The 16,724-nt window shown below is 47.9% G+C and overlaps 1 protein-coding gene across 3 annotated transcripts in view; it reads left to right on the top strand.

Moving 5' to 3' along the window:
- Positions 1–16,724, top strand: part of ELAPOR1 (endosome-lysosome associated apoptosis and autophagy regulator 1) — an 82,584-nt gene that overhangs the window by 52,873 nt on the left and 12,987 nt on the right. For all 3 annotated transcript variants that reach the window (XM_084755882.1, XM_084755883.1, XM_084755884.1), the window contains exons 4-13: positions 941–1,088; positions 1,653–1,733; positions 2,666–2,771; positions 2,912–3,061; positions 10,539–10,627; positions 12,379–12,556; positions 13,179–13,307; positions 13,906–13,996; positions 16,222–16,327; positions 16,575–16,712. In XM_084755882.1, the coding sequence (XP_084612008.1) occupies positions 941–1,088; positions 1,653–1,733; positions 2,666–2,771; positions 2,912–3,061; positions 10,539–10,627; positions 12,379–12,556; positions 13,179–13,307; positions 13,906–13,996; positions 16,222–16,327; positions 16,575–16,712 (1,216 nt within the window). The remainder of the gene's footprint in view (positions 1–940; positions 1,089–1,652; positions 1,734–2,665; positions 2,772–2,911; positions 3,062–10,538; positions 10,628–12,378; positions 12,557–13,178; positions 13,308–13,905; positions 13,997–16,221; positions 16,328–16,574; positions 16,713–16,724) is intronic.

The following is a 16,724-nucleotide window of genomic DNA, read 5'->3' as shown; positions in this document are numbered from 1 at the left end:
ACTTGGTCTTGAACAGGCAACCACAGCTACAGTGAGTTCCTGAGTACAACACTCATGCTTTGTCCAAAAGACGGCACTTCACAGTGTTCCTCCCCATCCTCTGGTTTTTATAATATTCTTTAATTCCTCTTCCTCAGTGTTCCCTGAGTCTTGGCGGAGAAAGTAAATGGATGTTCTATTTAGGGATGAACATTCAACAATCACTATTCTTAGCACTTTGACTGGCTCAGAGGATCAGGCTGGCCTTGAACTCATAGAGATATGCCTGCCTCTTCCTCCCAAGTGCTGGGATCAAGGGTGTGTACCACCAACACCCAGCCAAGGCAACCCTTAAAAGAAGGCATTTAATTTGGGGGGATTGCTTAGTCCATGACAAACATGGTGGGAAGCAGACAAGCATGGCACTGGAGCAGTCAAGGAGAGCTTCACATCTGATCTGAAGGCAGAAGGGGGCACAGGACTAGCTAGCCTGGTGTGGGCTTTTGAAACCTCAAAGCCCACCCCTAGTGACGCACCTCCTCCTACAAAGCCACGCCTCCTAATCCTTCCCAAACTGGTCCACTGACCAGGGACTAAGTATTTAAGCCTTGCTCATTCAAGCCACCACAAGGTCCAAGCTTCAGCTTTTTTACAAATTTATTTTTATTTTCTATGTTTTGCCTACATATGTGCCTATGTAGATCCCCTAGAACTGGAATTACAGGAAAGCGTGAGCTGCTATGTGGGTGCTAGGAATTGAACCCAGGTCCTGTGGAAGAGCAGCCAGTGCTCTTAACCACTGAGCCATCTCTCCAGCTCCAACCAAGCTTCAGCTTTTGACTCCTCAGTGTGGAATTCCCCAGAAGCCCTAACAAACAGGAGAACATGGATCCCAACAATGTGGCACAAAGGTCTGTGAGGTACAGTGCCACCATAGTGTTTGGCACCTCTTCCTTCACAGGTCCAAGTGGGTTCCCCGGGGAGACTACATCGCCTCCAACACAGATGAGTGCACAGCCACACTGATGTACGCCGTCAACCTAAAGCAGTCTGGCACAGTTAACTTCGAGTACTACTACCCGGACTCCAGCATCATCTTTGAGTTTTTTGTAAGCTTTTAGCTGGGAGGGAGGGAGGGAGGGAGGGAGGGAGGGGGGGGGAATAGAGAGGGAGGGAGGGAGGGAGGGAGGGAGGGGGGGGGAATAGAGAGGGAGGGAGGGAGGGAGGGAGGGAAGGTAGAGGGAGAGGTCCAGACTCCCTGAGGCTCAGACTCATTTGTAGGAATCAATCACAAGGGTAGCTGTGTTTGGGAGTTTTCTTTGGTTTACCCTCTAGGGAAAACCGTGAGCAAAATGACCCGAGGGCCTGGGGAGCTGAGAAGAAAAGACACAAGGCAAAGAACACAGAGGGGGAGGGCAGAGCCTGTGAAAGTCCCGGATGTGTCATCTGTTCAGACTTGTTCTGACGTGCAAGTGGCAGAGCTGCAAGCCCATTCTCTGGGGGCAGTGCTCAGACATTGTTGTGTGTAGGTTGTATGTTCTCAGTTTGGTCCTGGAGGGACCTGGCTGCTCCTCTCCTTCAAGGACACTGTTGGAAAGCATCGTGCAGCATGGAGTGAGGACCTTATTTCCTCAAGATGCTGAGCCTCTCCTCCCAAATCCTTTCTGCCTCAGGTCCAGAATGACCAGTGCCAGCCCAATGCCGATGATTCCAGGTGGATGAAAACTACGGAGAAAGGATGGGAGTTCCACAGTGTGAGTACTGCACTAGCATCCCTCAGGTCCCAGAGGAGGGGCCCAGGACAGCCCTAAAGGAGAGCGTCTGCTCCAGAGCCCATGGAGGGGGGAGTCTGAGGCATGTATGGTGCAGTGATTCTTCTCCTCATAGTTGCTGGATCAGGCCAGATGGTGCCCAGTTTGCTCCTGTGACTTCATCCCAGGAGCCAGAACTTTCCGGCTTTGAGATGAGTTTTCTGGAAAACCAGAGAAGAATGAATGAATGCCAGTCTCCCTTACTGCCAGTCCCTTCTGGTCCTGTTATGATCTCCCCATAAGAGATGCTCGTAAGATATGTGATGCAGGGATTGTATATGGAGGATCAGGGAAGAGAGGGAGAGGGTTAGAAAGTCAAAGCTTCAAGCCGGGCATGGTGGCACATGCCTTTAATCCCAGCACTCGGGAGGCAGAGGCAGGCGGATCGCTGTGAGTTCGAGGCCAGCCTGGTCTACAAAGCGAGTCTGGGACAGTCAAGGCTACACAGAGAAACCCTGTCTCGGAAAAACAAAAAAAACCAAAAAAACAAAACAAAAACAAACAAACAAAAGAAAGAAAGAAAGAAAGAAAGAAAGAAAGAAAGAAAGAAAGAAAGAAAGTCAAAGCTTCGAGCCGGGCGTGGTGGCGCATGCCTTTAATTCCAGCACTTAGGAGGCTGAGGCATGTGGATCGCTGTGAGTTTGAGGTCAGCCTGGTCTACATAGTGAGTCCAGGACAGCCAAAGCTACACAGAGAAACCCTGTCTCAAAAAACTTAAAAAAAAAAAAAAAAGTCAAAGCTTCAAAAGGCCAAGATGAGGAAGACAAAGAAAAAGGTCAGGATAGGCTCTGCCGATTCAGCAAAGGACCAAGGCAAATTAGCAGTGCCCATTTTTATGATGAATTAACACTGAATTTATGTATTTTTTTTTAAAGATGGAGCTAAATAGAGGCAATAACGTCCTCTACTGGAGAACTACAGCTTTCTCGGTGTGGTCCAAAGTGTCCAAGCCTGTGCTTGTTAGAAACATCGCCATCACAGGTACAGAGAGTGGGCTTGGGTCTGAGGTCCGCTGCTGGCTTCCTGGACCTTTGGCTTCTAAGGGAGGATGCACTTTAGTCCCCAGGGCCTTGATGTCTAGGCTCAACCTTTGATTTTTCTATACCATTCTTTCTCCCTAGGGGTGGCCTACACCTCAGAGTGTTTCCCCTGCAAGCCTGGCACATACGCCGCCAAGCAGGGCTCCCCTTTCTGCAAGCTTTGCCCAGCCAACTCTTATTCAAGTAAAGGAGAAACCTCTTGCCATCCGTGTGATCCTGACAAATACTCAGGTGATGTTTTTGAGGGGAGTATGTGGGAAAGGAGTGGGGGTACCAGTGAACACACAAAAGAAACTAGGAGATCCATCCTATTGGCCCACTGAAGATAGTAATTCTTTGTTGTTTGCTCATTTGCTATTGGCTTAACCTCAGAATGCAGCAGAGGTACAGAGGCTGTCTTTGAAAAAAAAATTTTTTTTTGAGACGGGATCATACTGTGTAGGCCTGGCTGCCTAGCACTCATGCTGTAGATGAGGCTGACCTTGAACTCACAGAGATCAACCTGCATTTATTTATCTCTTGGGTACAGGAGTTAAAGGTATTTGGCACCAGGCCTAGCTTGATTTTGAATGTCTGCTCCCTCAGTCTTTACCTCCCAAGTGCTGAATTATAGACAAACACCATGCCTAATCACTTTTAAAAAATCTATTATCATAATTAACCTATAAAAACCAAGAGGCTATATTGATAAGCACAAATTTTTCAATTTTTATTTTTGATGATAAATAGTAATTACATATGGATTGATAAACCAGCCTCCACTTTCTATTTGAAAGCCATCCTATAATTAAGACAAACTAGGTTTATTCTTGTTTATGATTAAATCTGTTTCTCAAAAATTGGGCTATGCTCCACCTGTAACCTTAACTACAAGTGGTTCTGTTCTTGCCTGTTCCAGGAAATAGCAACCATGTCTGTATTTTTAAAAGTTGTTGTGACTACCTTGAAATCCTGCCTTAGTTTCAGGAGATTGTTATGACCATCTTGCAACCCTGCCTTTGTTTCAAAAAGTTATTATGCCCACCTTGTTATGTTTTGCTCCTGTAACCCCACCTATTTGCCTGCCAAACTCCTCATTTGGAAACTCCCGACCCCTGAGCTATAAAAACCCTTATCTTGCCCTTGTCCAATGCTGGCCTCTTGGAACCCTGGCTTAGAGAGAGACAGCCTGGTACACAGATTAAAAAGAAGACAAAGACAAAGAAGGAGAAGGAGAGGAAGAAGAAGAGGAAGAAGAAGAGGAAGAAGAAGAAGAAGAAGAAGAAGAAGAAGAAGAAGAAGAAGAAGAAGAAGAAGAAGAAGAAGAAGAAGAATCTGGTTTTAATTAATTTGGCCATGATAATTTGCAAAAGTAGTTAACAGTACGTATGGGGTAAAATGTGACATTTCAGTACATGCCTACCTTGTGGAATGATCAAATCAGGCTACAAGCATAACCATTTTGACAACAAATGCTGAAGAAGGAAGTTAGGATCTTTTATAGTCTAAGTTGAATCCACTGGACAAGACTTTTTTTACTTGCTTTTTTCTTTTTTTCTTTCCTGTTTTTTTAAAAAAAGACATGTCTCAGTGCTCTAAAGGAAAGTGAAGAGAAGCCTCCAAAAACATTCCAATTTGAAAAACAGGACCTTGTTGCTGTTAAATTACCAGTAGGCCTAACAATGCTTATTATTAGGCCTCTAATTATTATTATGGCAGTATTTTCTAACCCGCTAGCAATCAATCAAAACACAGATACATGTTATATTTTAAAATAGCCTTAGTTAACCTGGAGCAGGGTAGATATTGATCCCCTAAACTACTTCCTATAGTGGGGCAGGTATGGGATCCCTGCCCCAGTCCCATGCCATCTGCTTCTTATAATTTCTATCAAGCTACCTCACATCCATAATCCCAAATACTTGCTAATGTTCTTCATCTGGACCAAGTCCTCCATCCACACTGGCCATGTGCTTCTCTTCCACCTAACCTATGGCAGCCTTCCTCCTCCTCCTCCCTTCCCCTCCGATTTTTCCTCCTCCCCAGATTCTCTCTGTCTCTCTCCAAACCCGGGAATGTTAGCCACACCTATCCCATTTGCCCTGCCCAGGTATGATGACCTTTTATTGGTTAAACAGGTTAGCAGGCAGGGTTAGCATCAAAATACAACAGACCAACCTCCAAGAGGACCTGGAGCTGGAGAGATGGCTTGGTGGCTAAAAGTGTGTCCTGCTCTTGCAGATAACCTGAGTTGGGTTTCCCAGAACCCATGGCACCCATGAGGGGCAGCTCACGCCTGTATTTCCAGCTCTAGGGGATCCACTACACTACTCTCAGCCTCCATGGGCACTGCACTTAATGCATAAACCCAGCCCACAAACATACATTTGGTGAAGGGAAGGAAAAAGTAAGACCTGGTCATTTAAGGATATGTCAGAACACTGATGTAAGAGAGATACTGTCAGACAGCCCAGTGATGGGTACTATGTCTAGACTCCAGGGTAGGCTGTGAAACAAGCAAGAAGAGACAGATATCTGGTCTACCTTTTCCTCCTAGGAACCTTCATCATGACCCTTTCTTTCCCTTCTTATACAGAAACATGTACAAACCCAGCACAAGGCTCATTTGTATAGACTCACATTCCTTCTAGACAGTCCCACATGTCACACGTGTGCTTGCTAACCCAGAACCAGCCATGGACCTGTGGCTTGCTTACTTCTACACTCCAGATACAAAAGCCCTATTTTTCTACACAGAACTTGCCAAACGTGTGTAGATTTTTCAGCCAGACAAGAAAGTTTAGATCTGGGAGGAAGTTTCTAGGCAAACGTCTAAATTCCTGTCTTTCCACTTTAATTCTTATTTCTCTCCCCTGCTCCACCTCTATCAATGGTGGCCTTTGTTGGTCTGTCTTTGGCCCCGTTTCTAACTCAGCAGTTGTGTATGGGTTTGAAGGACAAGGTAGCTGTAGAAAAACTGTGTTGTGGTCATTGCCATATAAACTGATTTCTATCCAAGAGTTGTCATGAAATTGTTAGTCAAGGAGTCAGATTCTTAGAGCTCTTCTTCTGTCACCAAATTCTCAATCTGCCCCTTTGACTACCTCATCAACTTGCAGGACAAGGAAAGTCACCTTTATTTGGGACGTAACTCTTTCAGTGGGAGAGGCCGGGAAAGGTGCAAAGAGAGTCCAATAGGAGCCTAGCATGGAAGTGAGCATGAAGACAGTGACAGAAGACCAGGTCACACACTCATATACTTTGAGTGCCTGTGGGGACAGGCCTTGGTGCTGCAGCCAGAGTTCAACCAAAGAGCAGAAATCTGCCTACGTGAACACACAAATGCAGTAACTCTGCATGGTGCAATAGGATCAGGCTAGCAACTGAGTGCAGCACCCAATGAAGGCAGGAAAAAGAGACGTGACTAAATCTCCCTGGGAAAGGAAGCTGAGCCGTCACTAGCTGAGGTCTTACAAGATTGAATCTGCACTTTCTTGGGAACCAGATATTCGGGTGGAGATTGGATAAGCCGAACTAGAAGGCTCATGGAGCACCTTAGCTCTGTAGCTCAAATCAAACCCTTTGTGCTACATTAAATACCAGCAGTTTCCTAATACGAGTGCTTAAAGGTTCAAGAGCAGGGACTCCAGAACATGCGCGCCAGGCTCAGATCTCAGCCTCACCACCCAGCACGATGCTTGTCCATGCTGCAGTTTTGATGTGCAATTTTTAAAAAAAGATTGATTATGTAGACAGTGTTTTTGCTTGCATGTGCTCCTGCACTCCAGGAGAGGGCACCAGATCTCATTGTAGGTGATTATGAGTCACCATGTGGGTGCTGGGAATTGAAGTTAGGACCCCTGGAAGAACAGCCAGTGCTCTTAACCTCTGAGCCATCTCTCCAGCCTCCTTGATGCACACTCTTAGCGGGAGCCTGAGAAGCAATTGCACCTCCATGTCTTTTCCTCTAAAATAGACGAGCTAATGATTGTATCTACCTCACAGCGTTAGGAAAGGATGTAGAAACGGGCCTGCTATTTTGTAATTGCTTTTTTGTTTACTTGTTTGTTTTGTTTTGTTTTTCGAGACAGGGTTTCTCTGGGTAGCCTTGGCTGTCCTGGAACTCATTCTGTAGGCCAGGCTGGCCTCGAACTCACAGAGACCCACTTGCCTCCTGAGTAATATAATGGATGTTATGTTTCTTACGGTTCTGGGGATAGAACCCAGATCCTAGGACATGCTAGGCAAGCCTCCTCTGCTGAGCTCCAGCTACACACTAATTCTTATTACATTTATTTATTGTGTGACTGTGGGGGAGGCAGCTCATGCATGAACATGTGTGCGTGCCATAGCACATGCACGGAGGCCAGAGGACAACTTGCATCCCTGCCCTACTATGTGGATCTCAGGGATCAGACTCAGGTCTTCAGGCTTGGTGGCAAGGACATTTACCCACCGAGCTATCCTGCTTTTCTTACTCTCTTGAGCATCAATTTTATTAGTTTATTTTTCATGAAGGTCTGTCAGATACCGCCCCCTTACAGTATGAAAATGTTCTCAGTACAGTTTACAATAATAGATCACTTGTGTACAAGTTTACACACAATGCATGATCTCATTTATTACTCAGAGCATGTGTGGGAGTGAGCGCTCCATTTATTTACAGATGGAAGGTAATCTCAGAGAGGCTAAATGGCTTGCCAAGAGTCTGAGCGGGTATGTGCACTGGGGCCCTGTGTCTACTGAGGAAGTGTTTCCCTTTGATAAAATGGGTCCCAGAGAGAACACTATACTGGAAGTGGGGAAAGATATTGTCAGGAGAAGGGGGCCACCTGGAGCCCTGAGATAAATGCTTTTTCCCCAGGGGCAACCCTCAAAGCACTCTCGATCCCTCACCCTACCAAACAGCCAGGTGACTTTTCCACACTTAACTAATGCACATCTTAAACCCTTTGGTTTAAACCCCCCTGAGCTGGGAAGGTAAAGTCTGTCTCAACATTCGAGTTAGTCATTTATTAAAGCCATTTCAACTTCTCAGTGATCTGCGTGTAAACAGCTGGACCATTTCTGCTAAAACGTAGACCTAGGGTGTCGGGTTAGGCAAATGGTTAACTAGGAAAACAAAGCTCTTTGTGCCAGATACATTTGCTAACGTGCAACCTGTGCTCGGCCTGCCCGACTGGCTACCCAAGGCCCTGGGAACTGGCACGTTGTTCAGCCCCTCCCCCCCAAGTCAATCCTGGCAGAGTCAGTGAGCAGCACAGGAGTCCCTGGGTCCCTCCCAGCTGAGTCGGGCCTCCTGCTTGTTTACCGAAGAAATGAGCTGGGAAGATGCCAGCTGTTTCCCAACACTTCCTGCCTTCTTGCCCAGCCTAATAAGACAGGGACAGAAGAGATGCAGAGACCTGTTGGCATTCTAAGGCTCCAACAAGGCATCACCCTTGGAAGGATCCTCTGATGGAGGAAGTCATCTGGGAAAAGGAAGGGACCAGTTGAAATGCAAATGCCTCACTAGAAGGGAGGGGAGGAGACACTTAATCTAGTAAATCTCCTGGACAGGTCTCAAATAAAAAGAATGTGCAAGCTTGCAGGCAATAGTAGTGACTGCCATTTCCTTACTCTGTGTGTGTGTGTGTGTGTGTGTGTGTGTGTGTGTGTGTGTGTGTGTGTGTGTGTGTGTGTATCTGAACCTACATCTAGGTTTCCAAGGAGGCCAGAAGAGGGCATTGGATCCCTTGTATCTGGAGTTACAAGCTGTTAGGCACTGCCCAATGTGGGTGGAACTGAACTCTAGTCTCTGAGCGAAAAGCAAGTGCTTTTAACTGCTGCGCCATCTCTTCAGCCTCAGTAGCTGCCATTTTGAGAATGTGTGCATACAGTGGGCCAGGCATGTCCAGGCTCTAGCAACGTGGGCAGGATTTATTACTCCTGTTCCTTGGATGAAAGAGCTGAGGGGGGTTAAGTAATTTGCCTAACACGACACAGCTACTAAATGATGAATCAGGAACCGAACCTGGACCTGCCTAGCTCACAGTCTTAGTCGATGACACCACACTGCCTATCAGGTGATACAGAAGGAGGCTGACCTCAAACTCACAGGGATCCGCCTGCCTCTGCCTCCCGAGTGCTGGGCCGCAGGTGTTTTCTTATTCTGTAGAAAGAAAATCTTATGGGAAATTTGAAATTTGCACGAATTACAGGTATTTTTCTTTGTAAAAAATTTTTTTTAAAGATGTATTTATTTATTATGTATACAGTGTTCTGCCTACATGTACACCTGCACACCAGAAGGCATTAGATCCCATTATAGATGGTTGTGATCCACCCTGTAGTTGCTGGGAATTGAACTCAGGACCTCTGGAAGCACAGCCAGTGCCCTTAACCTCTGTGCCATCTCTCCAGCCCCTCTTGGTAAAAATTTTGACCATATTCTTTTTCCTCCCCAGTATTTTTTCTTACAGTTTTCAAAAAAGATTTATTTTGGCTGTTGAGACCTTTGTAGCCCTGGCTACCCTGGAACTCACTATGTAGACCAGGATAGCCTTGAGCTCACAGAAATTGGTCTGTCTCTGCCTCCTGAACGCATGGTGGCAGACACTTGTTTTCCTAGCACCCAAGGCGCTAAGATTGGGAGTTCCAGGCCAGCATGGGCAACCGTGTGGGCAGCAGTGTCTCTAAAATTAGAACAAAATGAAACCGTGAAATCCCTTGTTTTAAGGTGGATTTGTTGGAATAGTTGTCTTGTGAAGGCGGCTCATAGTATTGAGGCAACGCTATGTCATTCTAAGGGGAACACAAAAAGCCTGACAAAATGGCTCAGGATATGGGGTTCAGTGGTAAAAAAAAAAAAACATGCATGGCTCCCTGGGTTCAATTCCCAGTGTTCCCAGAGGAGGATAAAACTAAGTGGTTTTTTCGCAGGTTTAGGTAAAAGTCAGCGCTAGGAGGCTAAGGCTGAGGAAGTCAGAGGCACCTCCATCCTGAGTCCATGGCGGTTCCAAGTTTATTTGTGTACGGCAGCCTCATGCAGAAGGGACAGTAGAATGCCGAGACGAGGCCTTAGGCTAGATGCAGAGATGGTTCGAAGCTATAAGAGCCCTGGCTCCTCCTGCAGAGGACTCAGGTTTGATTCCCAGCACCCACACTGTGGTTCACAACATCTGTAACTCCAGTTCCAGGGGATCCAACATCCTCTTCTGGCCTCCTCTGGGACCAGGCACACACGTGGTACACAGACGTATATGTGCACACAGGGAAAACACCCTTACACATATAAATAAAAATAGGTTTAAGGAAAAAAAAATCCTTGGTACATGCCTTTAATCCCAGCACTCTGGAGGCAGAGGCAGGGGAATCTCTGAGTTAGAGGCCAGCCTGATCTACAGAACGAGTTTCAGGACAGCCAGGGCTGCACAGAGAAAGCCTGTCTGGAAAAGCAAAAAGATAAAAGCATAAAATGCCTAGCGAGGCATGGTGGCTCACACCTGTAACCATAGCCCTCCAAGAGGCTGAAGCAGGAGACCCGCTTCAAGGTTGAGGTCAGCCTGGACTGCACAGTGAGTTTCAGGTCAGCCTGTCTTTTAAAAAAAAAAAAAAAGCAAATACTTTCTCGAAGTTGGTGTGGCGACACATCCATGGGCTTGGGTGTGTCACTGGTCACTAGCCAGCAGCTAAGAGCCCTGCCCTCTTATGTAACCCGGAATATTTTCTTCTCACTTTGGTCATTTAGAAAAAGGATCTTCCACCTGCAAAGTGCGCCCGGCCTGCACAAACAAGGATTATTTCTACACTCACACAGCCTGTGATGCTAACGGAGAGGTGGGTAGCATGCTTGGAGCGGCCCCCCCCCCCTTCCCTGCTCCTGAGACGTGACCACTGTTCAGATGCCAGTGGTCAGTGAAAGTCCCTGAAGAAAGCCCCACGGAGCTGCACGGTGAGCCCAGGCTAGACAGGGGCCAAAGGGCATGACGTCATGCGTGTTCCCATCAGGCATTCCTTTTGCCTGTGTGTTCCACTCAGTACTGACACACTCTCTTTTTTCAAACGCACTCCATTTCCTTTTGCTTGGTTTCTCCCATTTGCTTACTCACTGGCCCCACCTGCTTTCCACAGATACTCAGTCTCATGTGCTAACTATGTCTAGTGAGAACACAGGAATCTCCTCCTGCCTCCAAGTCTCTGGAAAATGACCTAACCCAGGGCTTCTCGACCTATGGATCACGACTCCTTTAGGGTTGAACAACCCTTTCACAGGGGTCACCTAAGACGATAAGAAAACATATATATTTACATTACGATTCATAACAGTAGCAAAATTACAGTTATGAAGGAGCAGTGAAAATGATTTCCTGATTGGCGGGCCACCACAACATGAGGAACCGTGTTAAAGGGTCACAGCATCAGGAAGGTTGAGGACCACTGGCCTAACTGGTTTTGGTCCCCACCGCGTCTCTCCAGCTCCCACCCACACCAGACCTTCTGCCTCAGGAAACAGCCTTTCCTTTGTAGTCTGGCTGTCTCTGGCCTGACAAGGGATGCTTGTGTGAACTGACGCATCAGGCTGGGGATCAGCGGTAACTGAGATGAAACCTCCATTCTCACAGAGTTCACAAGGGCAGCAGGGAGGCTGAGGAGGAGAAAGAGGGTCCCGGTCTTAAGTCAGCGGAGGTGATGTGTAAGGCCTGGGAGGACCCCACCCCCAAAACTAGAACAGGCCTGGGGAGCCAGAGAAAGTCTTTTTGAAAAGAGTGAACAGCCAACAAATATTGAGGGGGTGCAGGGGAGTCTTTGTTTTGATTTTTCTTTTTGAAACAGTCTTACTATGTAGACAGTACTGGCCTAGAATTTATTTACAGAGATCCACTTGCCTCTGCCTCCTAAGCACCAGGATTAAAGGTGGGCAGTACCACGCTCAGCTAATAAAATACTTTTTTTTTTTGAGTCCCCAAATGTTTTCTGAAGACAACCGGTCACCCATTTCCTGTCATCGAATTCTTGCCAGATATGTCTTTTGTCCTCTGATCAACATTATTTATCATACAGTTGCTGTGTACCAACATGTGATAGAACAGAATTCTTTACTTTTTCTGAAGGTCTCATTCTGACCCAAATCTCTGGTAACCCCCAGAATTCTTGTTAGGGTCTAAAACAGGGATTCTTAACCGTCCTAATGCTGCGACTCTTTAATACGGTTCCTCATGTGTGGTGAGCCCCAACCACAAGCTCATTGCTATTACATAACTGTAATTTGTTCTGTTTTGTTTTGTTTTTCAAGACAGGGTTTCTCTGAGTAGCCTTGGCTGTCCTGGACTCACATTGTAGACCAGGCTGGCCTCGAACTCACAGTGATCCACCTGCCTCTGCCTCCCAAGTGCTGGGATTAAAGGCGTGCGCCACCACCGCCCGGCTAACTGTAATTTTTATACTGTTGTGAATTGTAATATAAATGCCTGACATTCAGGATATCTATGTGACCTCCCCCAAAGGGGTCTCTACCCACAGGTCTGAAACATGGGCTAAATTCCCTATGTACTGAATCTTGCTTAATCCACTTTTTTTTTATTTTTCAGACACAGCTCATGTACAAATGGGCCATGCCAAAAATCTGTGGTGAGGACCTTGAGGGGGCAGTGAAGCTGCCTGCCTCCGGGGTGAAGACCCGGTGCCCACCCTGTAACCCAGGCTTCTTCAAAACCAGCAACAGTACCTGTGAGCCGTGTCCCTACGGCTCGTACTCCAATGGCTCTGGTAACAGCCCCGTCGCTCTGTGTCCTGCATCCTCTCCATCCTAATACTGGCTGTTGGGCGGGCCACGTAAATACCCAGAGTAGCTAGGAAGGCAGTGAAAGGCAGACCAGTTCTGAGGACCAGGGTCCAGAGGTCTGTCGGTCAAGGTCAGATTTAAGAACCATCCTGCCTCCTTCATCACTGCGTCTGCAAACAAGACCCGGGCCTCAAGAGTCCCAGCCTTCACAACAGAGATTCCCAGTATGTGGCAAAGATGCTAACTAGAAAGTTCAGGGGACGAAGATGACTAGCTGGACGGAATTGGAACCTATAAGTTAAGCTGCACAAAGGAGTCCGGTGGGGGAAGGGATCGTGCACCTGCTGGGATGGATGCATTTAATGACATGGGTCTCAAGGCAAAGCACGTGAGTAAGGTTAAAAGGCACATCACCATGAATGTTTTGATAAGTAAGGTCAGCTTGTCTAGTTTAAACGGGTTAAGTACGTTTTTGGTCCCACTGGCATTATCCCTGTGCCGTGGCACTACCCATGCACCGTTTAGCTGCCGCTCCTCTGTGTGGCAGCAGTTCCCCACAGTGCCTGTAAGGTTCCTCCTGGGTAACGGATCTTGTGCTTCTCCTAGATTGTACCCGCTGCCCAGCAGGAACTGAGCCTGCAGTGGGATTTGAGTACAAATGGTGGAACACGCTGCCCTCCAACATGGAAACTACTGTTCTCAGTGGAATCAACTTTGAATACAAGGGCCTGACAGGTGACTGCCCCCCCCACCTCCCCCCTCCCCCCCTGCCCCCCCCCCACCTTATCCGGTCCTGTCACTCCCTGCACTCCCAGGGGAGTCATCCATTCCCTTGAGAGTTCCACTTCTTCCGGCAGACATGCTACCAATGTTTAATTTCAGAGACAGAAATGGAGCTAGGGAAAACATGCACAGGCCCGTCTCGGAGGCTCATGCCTGTAACCCCAGCATTCAGGAGGCTGAGGCAGGAGCATTACTGCCAATATGAGGCAACAGTGAGTTGCAGGCTGGCCTCAGTGTGAAATCCTTCTCAAAACAACACAAATATTAAAAAAATAAAGCAAGAGGGGTTGAGGCAGGATTGCCACAAGATCTGGCCAGCCTGGGCTACAGAGTGATAGATCCTGCCTAGAGAGAAGGAGGAAAGGGAGTCCTGGAGAGAAAGGGAGAAAGAGGGAGGAAGGGAGGGAGGTAGGAAGAGAGGACATGCTTTTGTTACTGGATAAGCCCCAGGTTGGGATCCTTTGAAGGGCAGCACTATTATCTCTGAGTGTCACCCAACACACATTAGCCCAGGAGCTGCCAGCATTAACCCCTTTCTCTCCTTTTCCAGGCTGGGAGGTGGCTGGTGACCACGTTTATACAGCGGTCGGAGCCTCAGACAATGACTTCATGATCCTCACTCTGGTCGTGCCAGGGTTTAGGTGAGGAGTACAAAGCCAGTGGACGTCCAAGCCAACCCGCCCTCCGCCCTCCGCCAAATCCCATGGGAGTGTGACCGAGGCGAGGGCTCCTGGGTTTTGTTTCGTTTAGGCATCAATCCAGTACAGAGAAGCACACACAAGGGCCCTGTCAGCGGCCATTTTCTTACCTACCATGATGCTCTTACATTTACTTTTGTTTTGTTGAGCGTTTGCCCAAATGTACATATGTGCCCATGAGAGACCAGAAGAGGACACTGGATTCCCTAGAGCTGGGGTCACAGGCAACTGGAAGCCACCATGTGGGTGCTAGGAATCAAACCCCAGTGCTCTGCAAGAGCAGCCAGTGTCCCCTCAGTCGCTGAGCAGTCTCTCCAGAGCCCTACCCCCATCCCCACCCCATTTGGATGAGATTTGAAATCACCTGGGAGACATATGTCTGAGGTATGTCAGGAAGGGCATCTCCAGAGAGGTTTAACGCAGGAGGGAAGATCTGTCCTGGATGTGGGCTGGGGTCCTGGGCTGGATGAAGGAAAGCCCGTGAATGGTGACTGAAGTGAGACCGTGGATGCACTGGGCCACCTCACGCTCCAGGTGCCATACTTGCCCAGCGTGTGGACTGTGTCCCCTCAAACCACGAGCCAGCACAGACCCTTCCTCCCAGCAATGAGGAAATTAACTAATCTCCTGCCTGTGCTGTATTTGGTCCACCTACCTTCTCTCACTGACTGGCCCCTTGAATCTTTCCTCCTCATGATAGCTGAGAGAGTTTTAGAGACTTAAAAATAGGTTCATAGGCCAGGCATGGGGGCACACGCCTTTGGTCCCAGTACTTGGGAGGCAGAGGCAGGTGGGTCTCTGTGAGTTTGAGGTCAGCCTGGTCTAAAAAAGCAAATGCAGGACAGTCAGGGCTAGAACAGAGAAACCTTGTCTTGAAAAATCAAAAACAAAAGCAACCAAAAAAAGGGTTCACAGAGCCCTTGCTTTTACTCTGTGTGAATGTTTTACATGGGGGTATATGCGCACCTTGTGTGTGCCTATTGGATCCCCTGGAACTGGGGCTATGAGTGGTTGTCAGCCACTATATGGGCTCTGGAAATTGAATATGGGTCCTCTTCTTCAAGAGCAACAGGGCTCTGACCCACTGAAGTATCTCTCCAGCCCATCTGTATAGTTCCTTTCCACCTGAGGCAAGCAGATCGAGCAGGATTGTTCTTACTGCATTGTATAAAGCACATTCACACCGGGCGTACTGTTTGGTATCAATACAATAACGAGAGATAAAGAAGATAATTACCACTGCCATTTCTTAGCAGAGGGAGCTGCACATTGGCCAGGTCAACATCATACAGCTTCAGTGGCATAACTGGACTTTAGTTTCCACTCTTTGTAACAAACTCCTAACCCGGGTCCCCTGTCTTAGTTAGGGTTTCATTGCTGTGAAGAGACACCTTGACCAGGCAGCTCTTATAAAGGAAAGCACTTCACTGGGGCTGGCTTACAGCTTCAGAGGTCCAGTCCTTTATCGTCACGGTAGGGAGTATGGCATCTTGCAGGCATGGCACTGGAGGAGCCAAGAGTTCTACACCTTGATCCAAAGGCAGCCAGGAGACTGGAATTCTACACTGGGCGGAGCTTAAACCTAGGAGACCTCAAAGCCCACGCCCACAGTGACACACCCCCTCCAACAAGGCCACACCCACTCCAACAAGGCCAAGCATTCAAATACATGAGTCTATGGGGGCCATAACTACTCAAACCCCCACACCCCCCAAAACCCACAGGTGACCCTTTCTACAGTCTAGACTCTCCAAATAGCACTTCTTGGCCTCTGAAATGACTTTTTAAATTTGTTTTGTGAGGCAAGATTTCCTCTGTGTAGTCCTGGCTGCTCTGAACTCAATTTGTAGACCAAAGGTAGCCTTGAACTCACAGAGATCCCCCAGCCTCTGCCTCCCTCAGTGCTGGGATTAAAAAAGGTGTTACTGCACCCAGATCTGAGATGAGTTCTTTTATTTTATTTTTATTTCATGTGCATTGGTGTTTTGCCTGCATGTCTGTCTGTATGAGGGTGTCAGCTCCCCTAAACTGGGGTTACAGACAGATGTGAGCTGCCATGTGGGCACTGGGAATTGAACCTAGGTCCTCTGCAAGAGCAGCCAGCGCTCTCAACTGCTTTAGCCATCTCTCCAGCGCCCTCTGAGATGAGTTTTATGTTTGTCTCCCAGACCTCCACAGTCAGTGATGGCAGACACAGAGAACAAAGAGGTGGCCAGGATCACGTTTGTCTTCGAGACTGTCTGCTCTGTGAACTGTGAGCTCTACTTCATGGTGGTAAGTTTCTTCTCAGCGAGATTGGTGGTGGTGATGGTGGGGGTGGGGGGGACTTCCATGGAGGGCTGCCCCAGCGGTAAGGCAGTCTAATGGACACCAATCACTGTGATTGCACAGAGCAAGACCCAGAGGGAATACCAGAGACTCTGTAGTACTTAACACAGGTCTGCCCAGTGTGCGAGCCCACAGGACAGTGCTTGCTTCACGTAGCCATCATGCCTTCCTCCCTTGTCTATCCTGGGCTCAGGGCATGAATTCCAGGACCAATACTCCGGTGGAGACGTGGAAAGGCGCCAAAGGCAAACAGTCCTACACCTACGTCATCGAGGAGAACGCCACTGTGAGCTTCACATGGGCCTTCCAGAGGACCACCCTTCACGAAGCTGTGAGTTCCTCT

Source organism: Acomys minous (genome assembly GCF_964271855.1).
Source record: "Acomys minous genome assembly, chromosome: 14".
NCBI classification, from domain to species: Eukaryota; Metazoa; Chordata; class Mammalia; order Rodentia; family Muridae; genus Acomys; species Acomys minous.
Note: the sequence above shows the minus strand (reverse complement) of the source record. Positions and strands in the feature narration are given on the sequence as shown.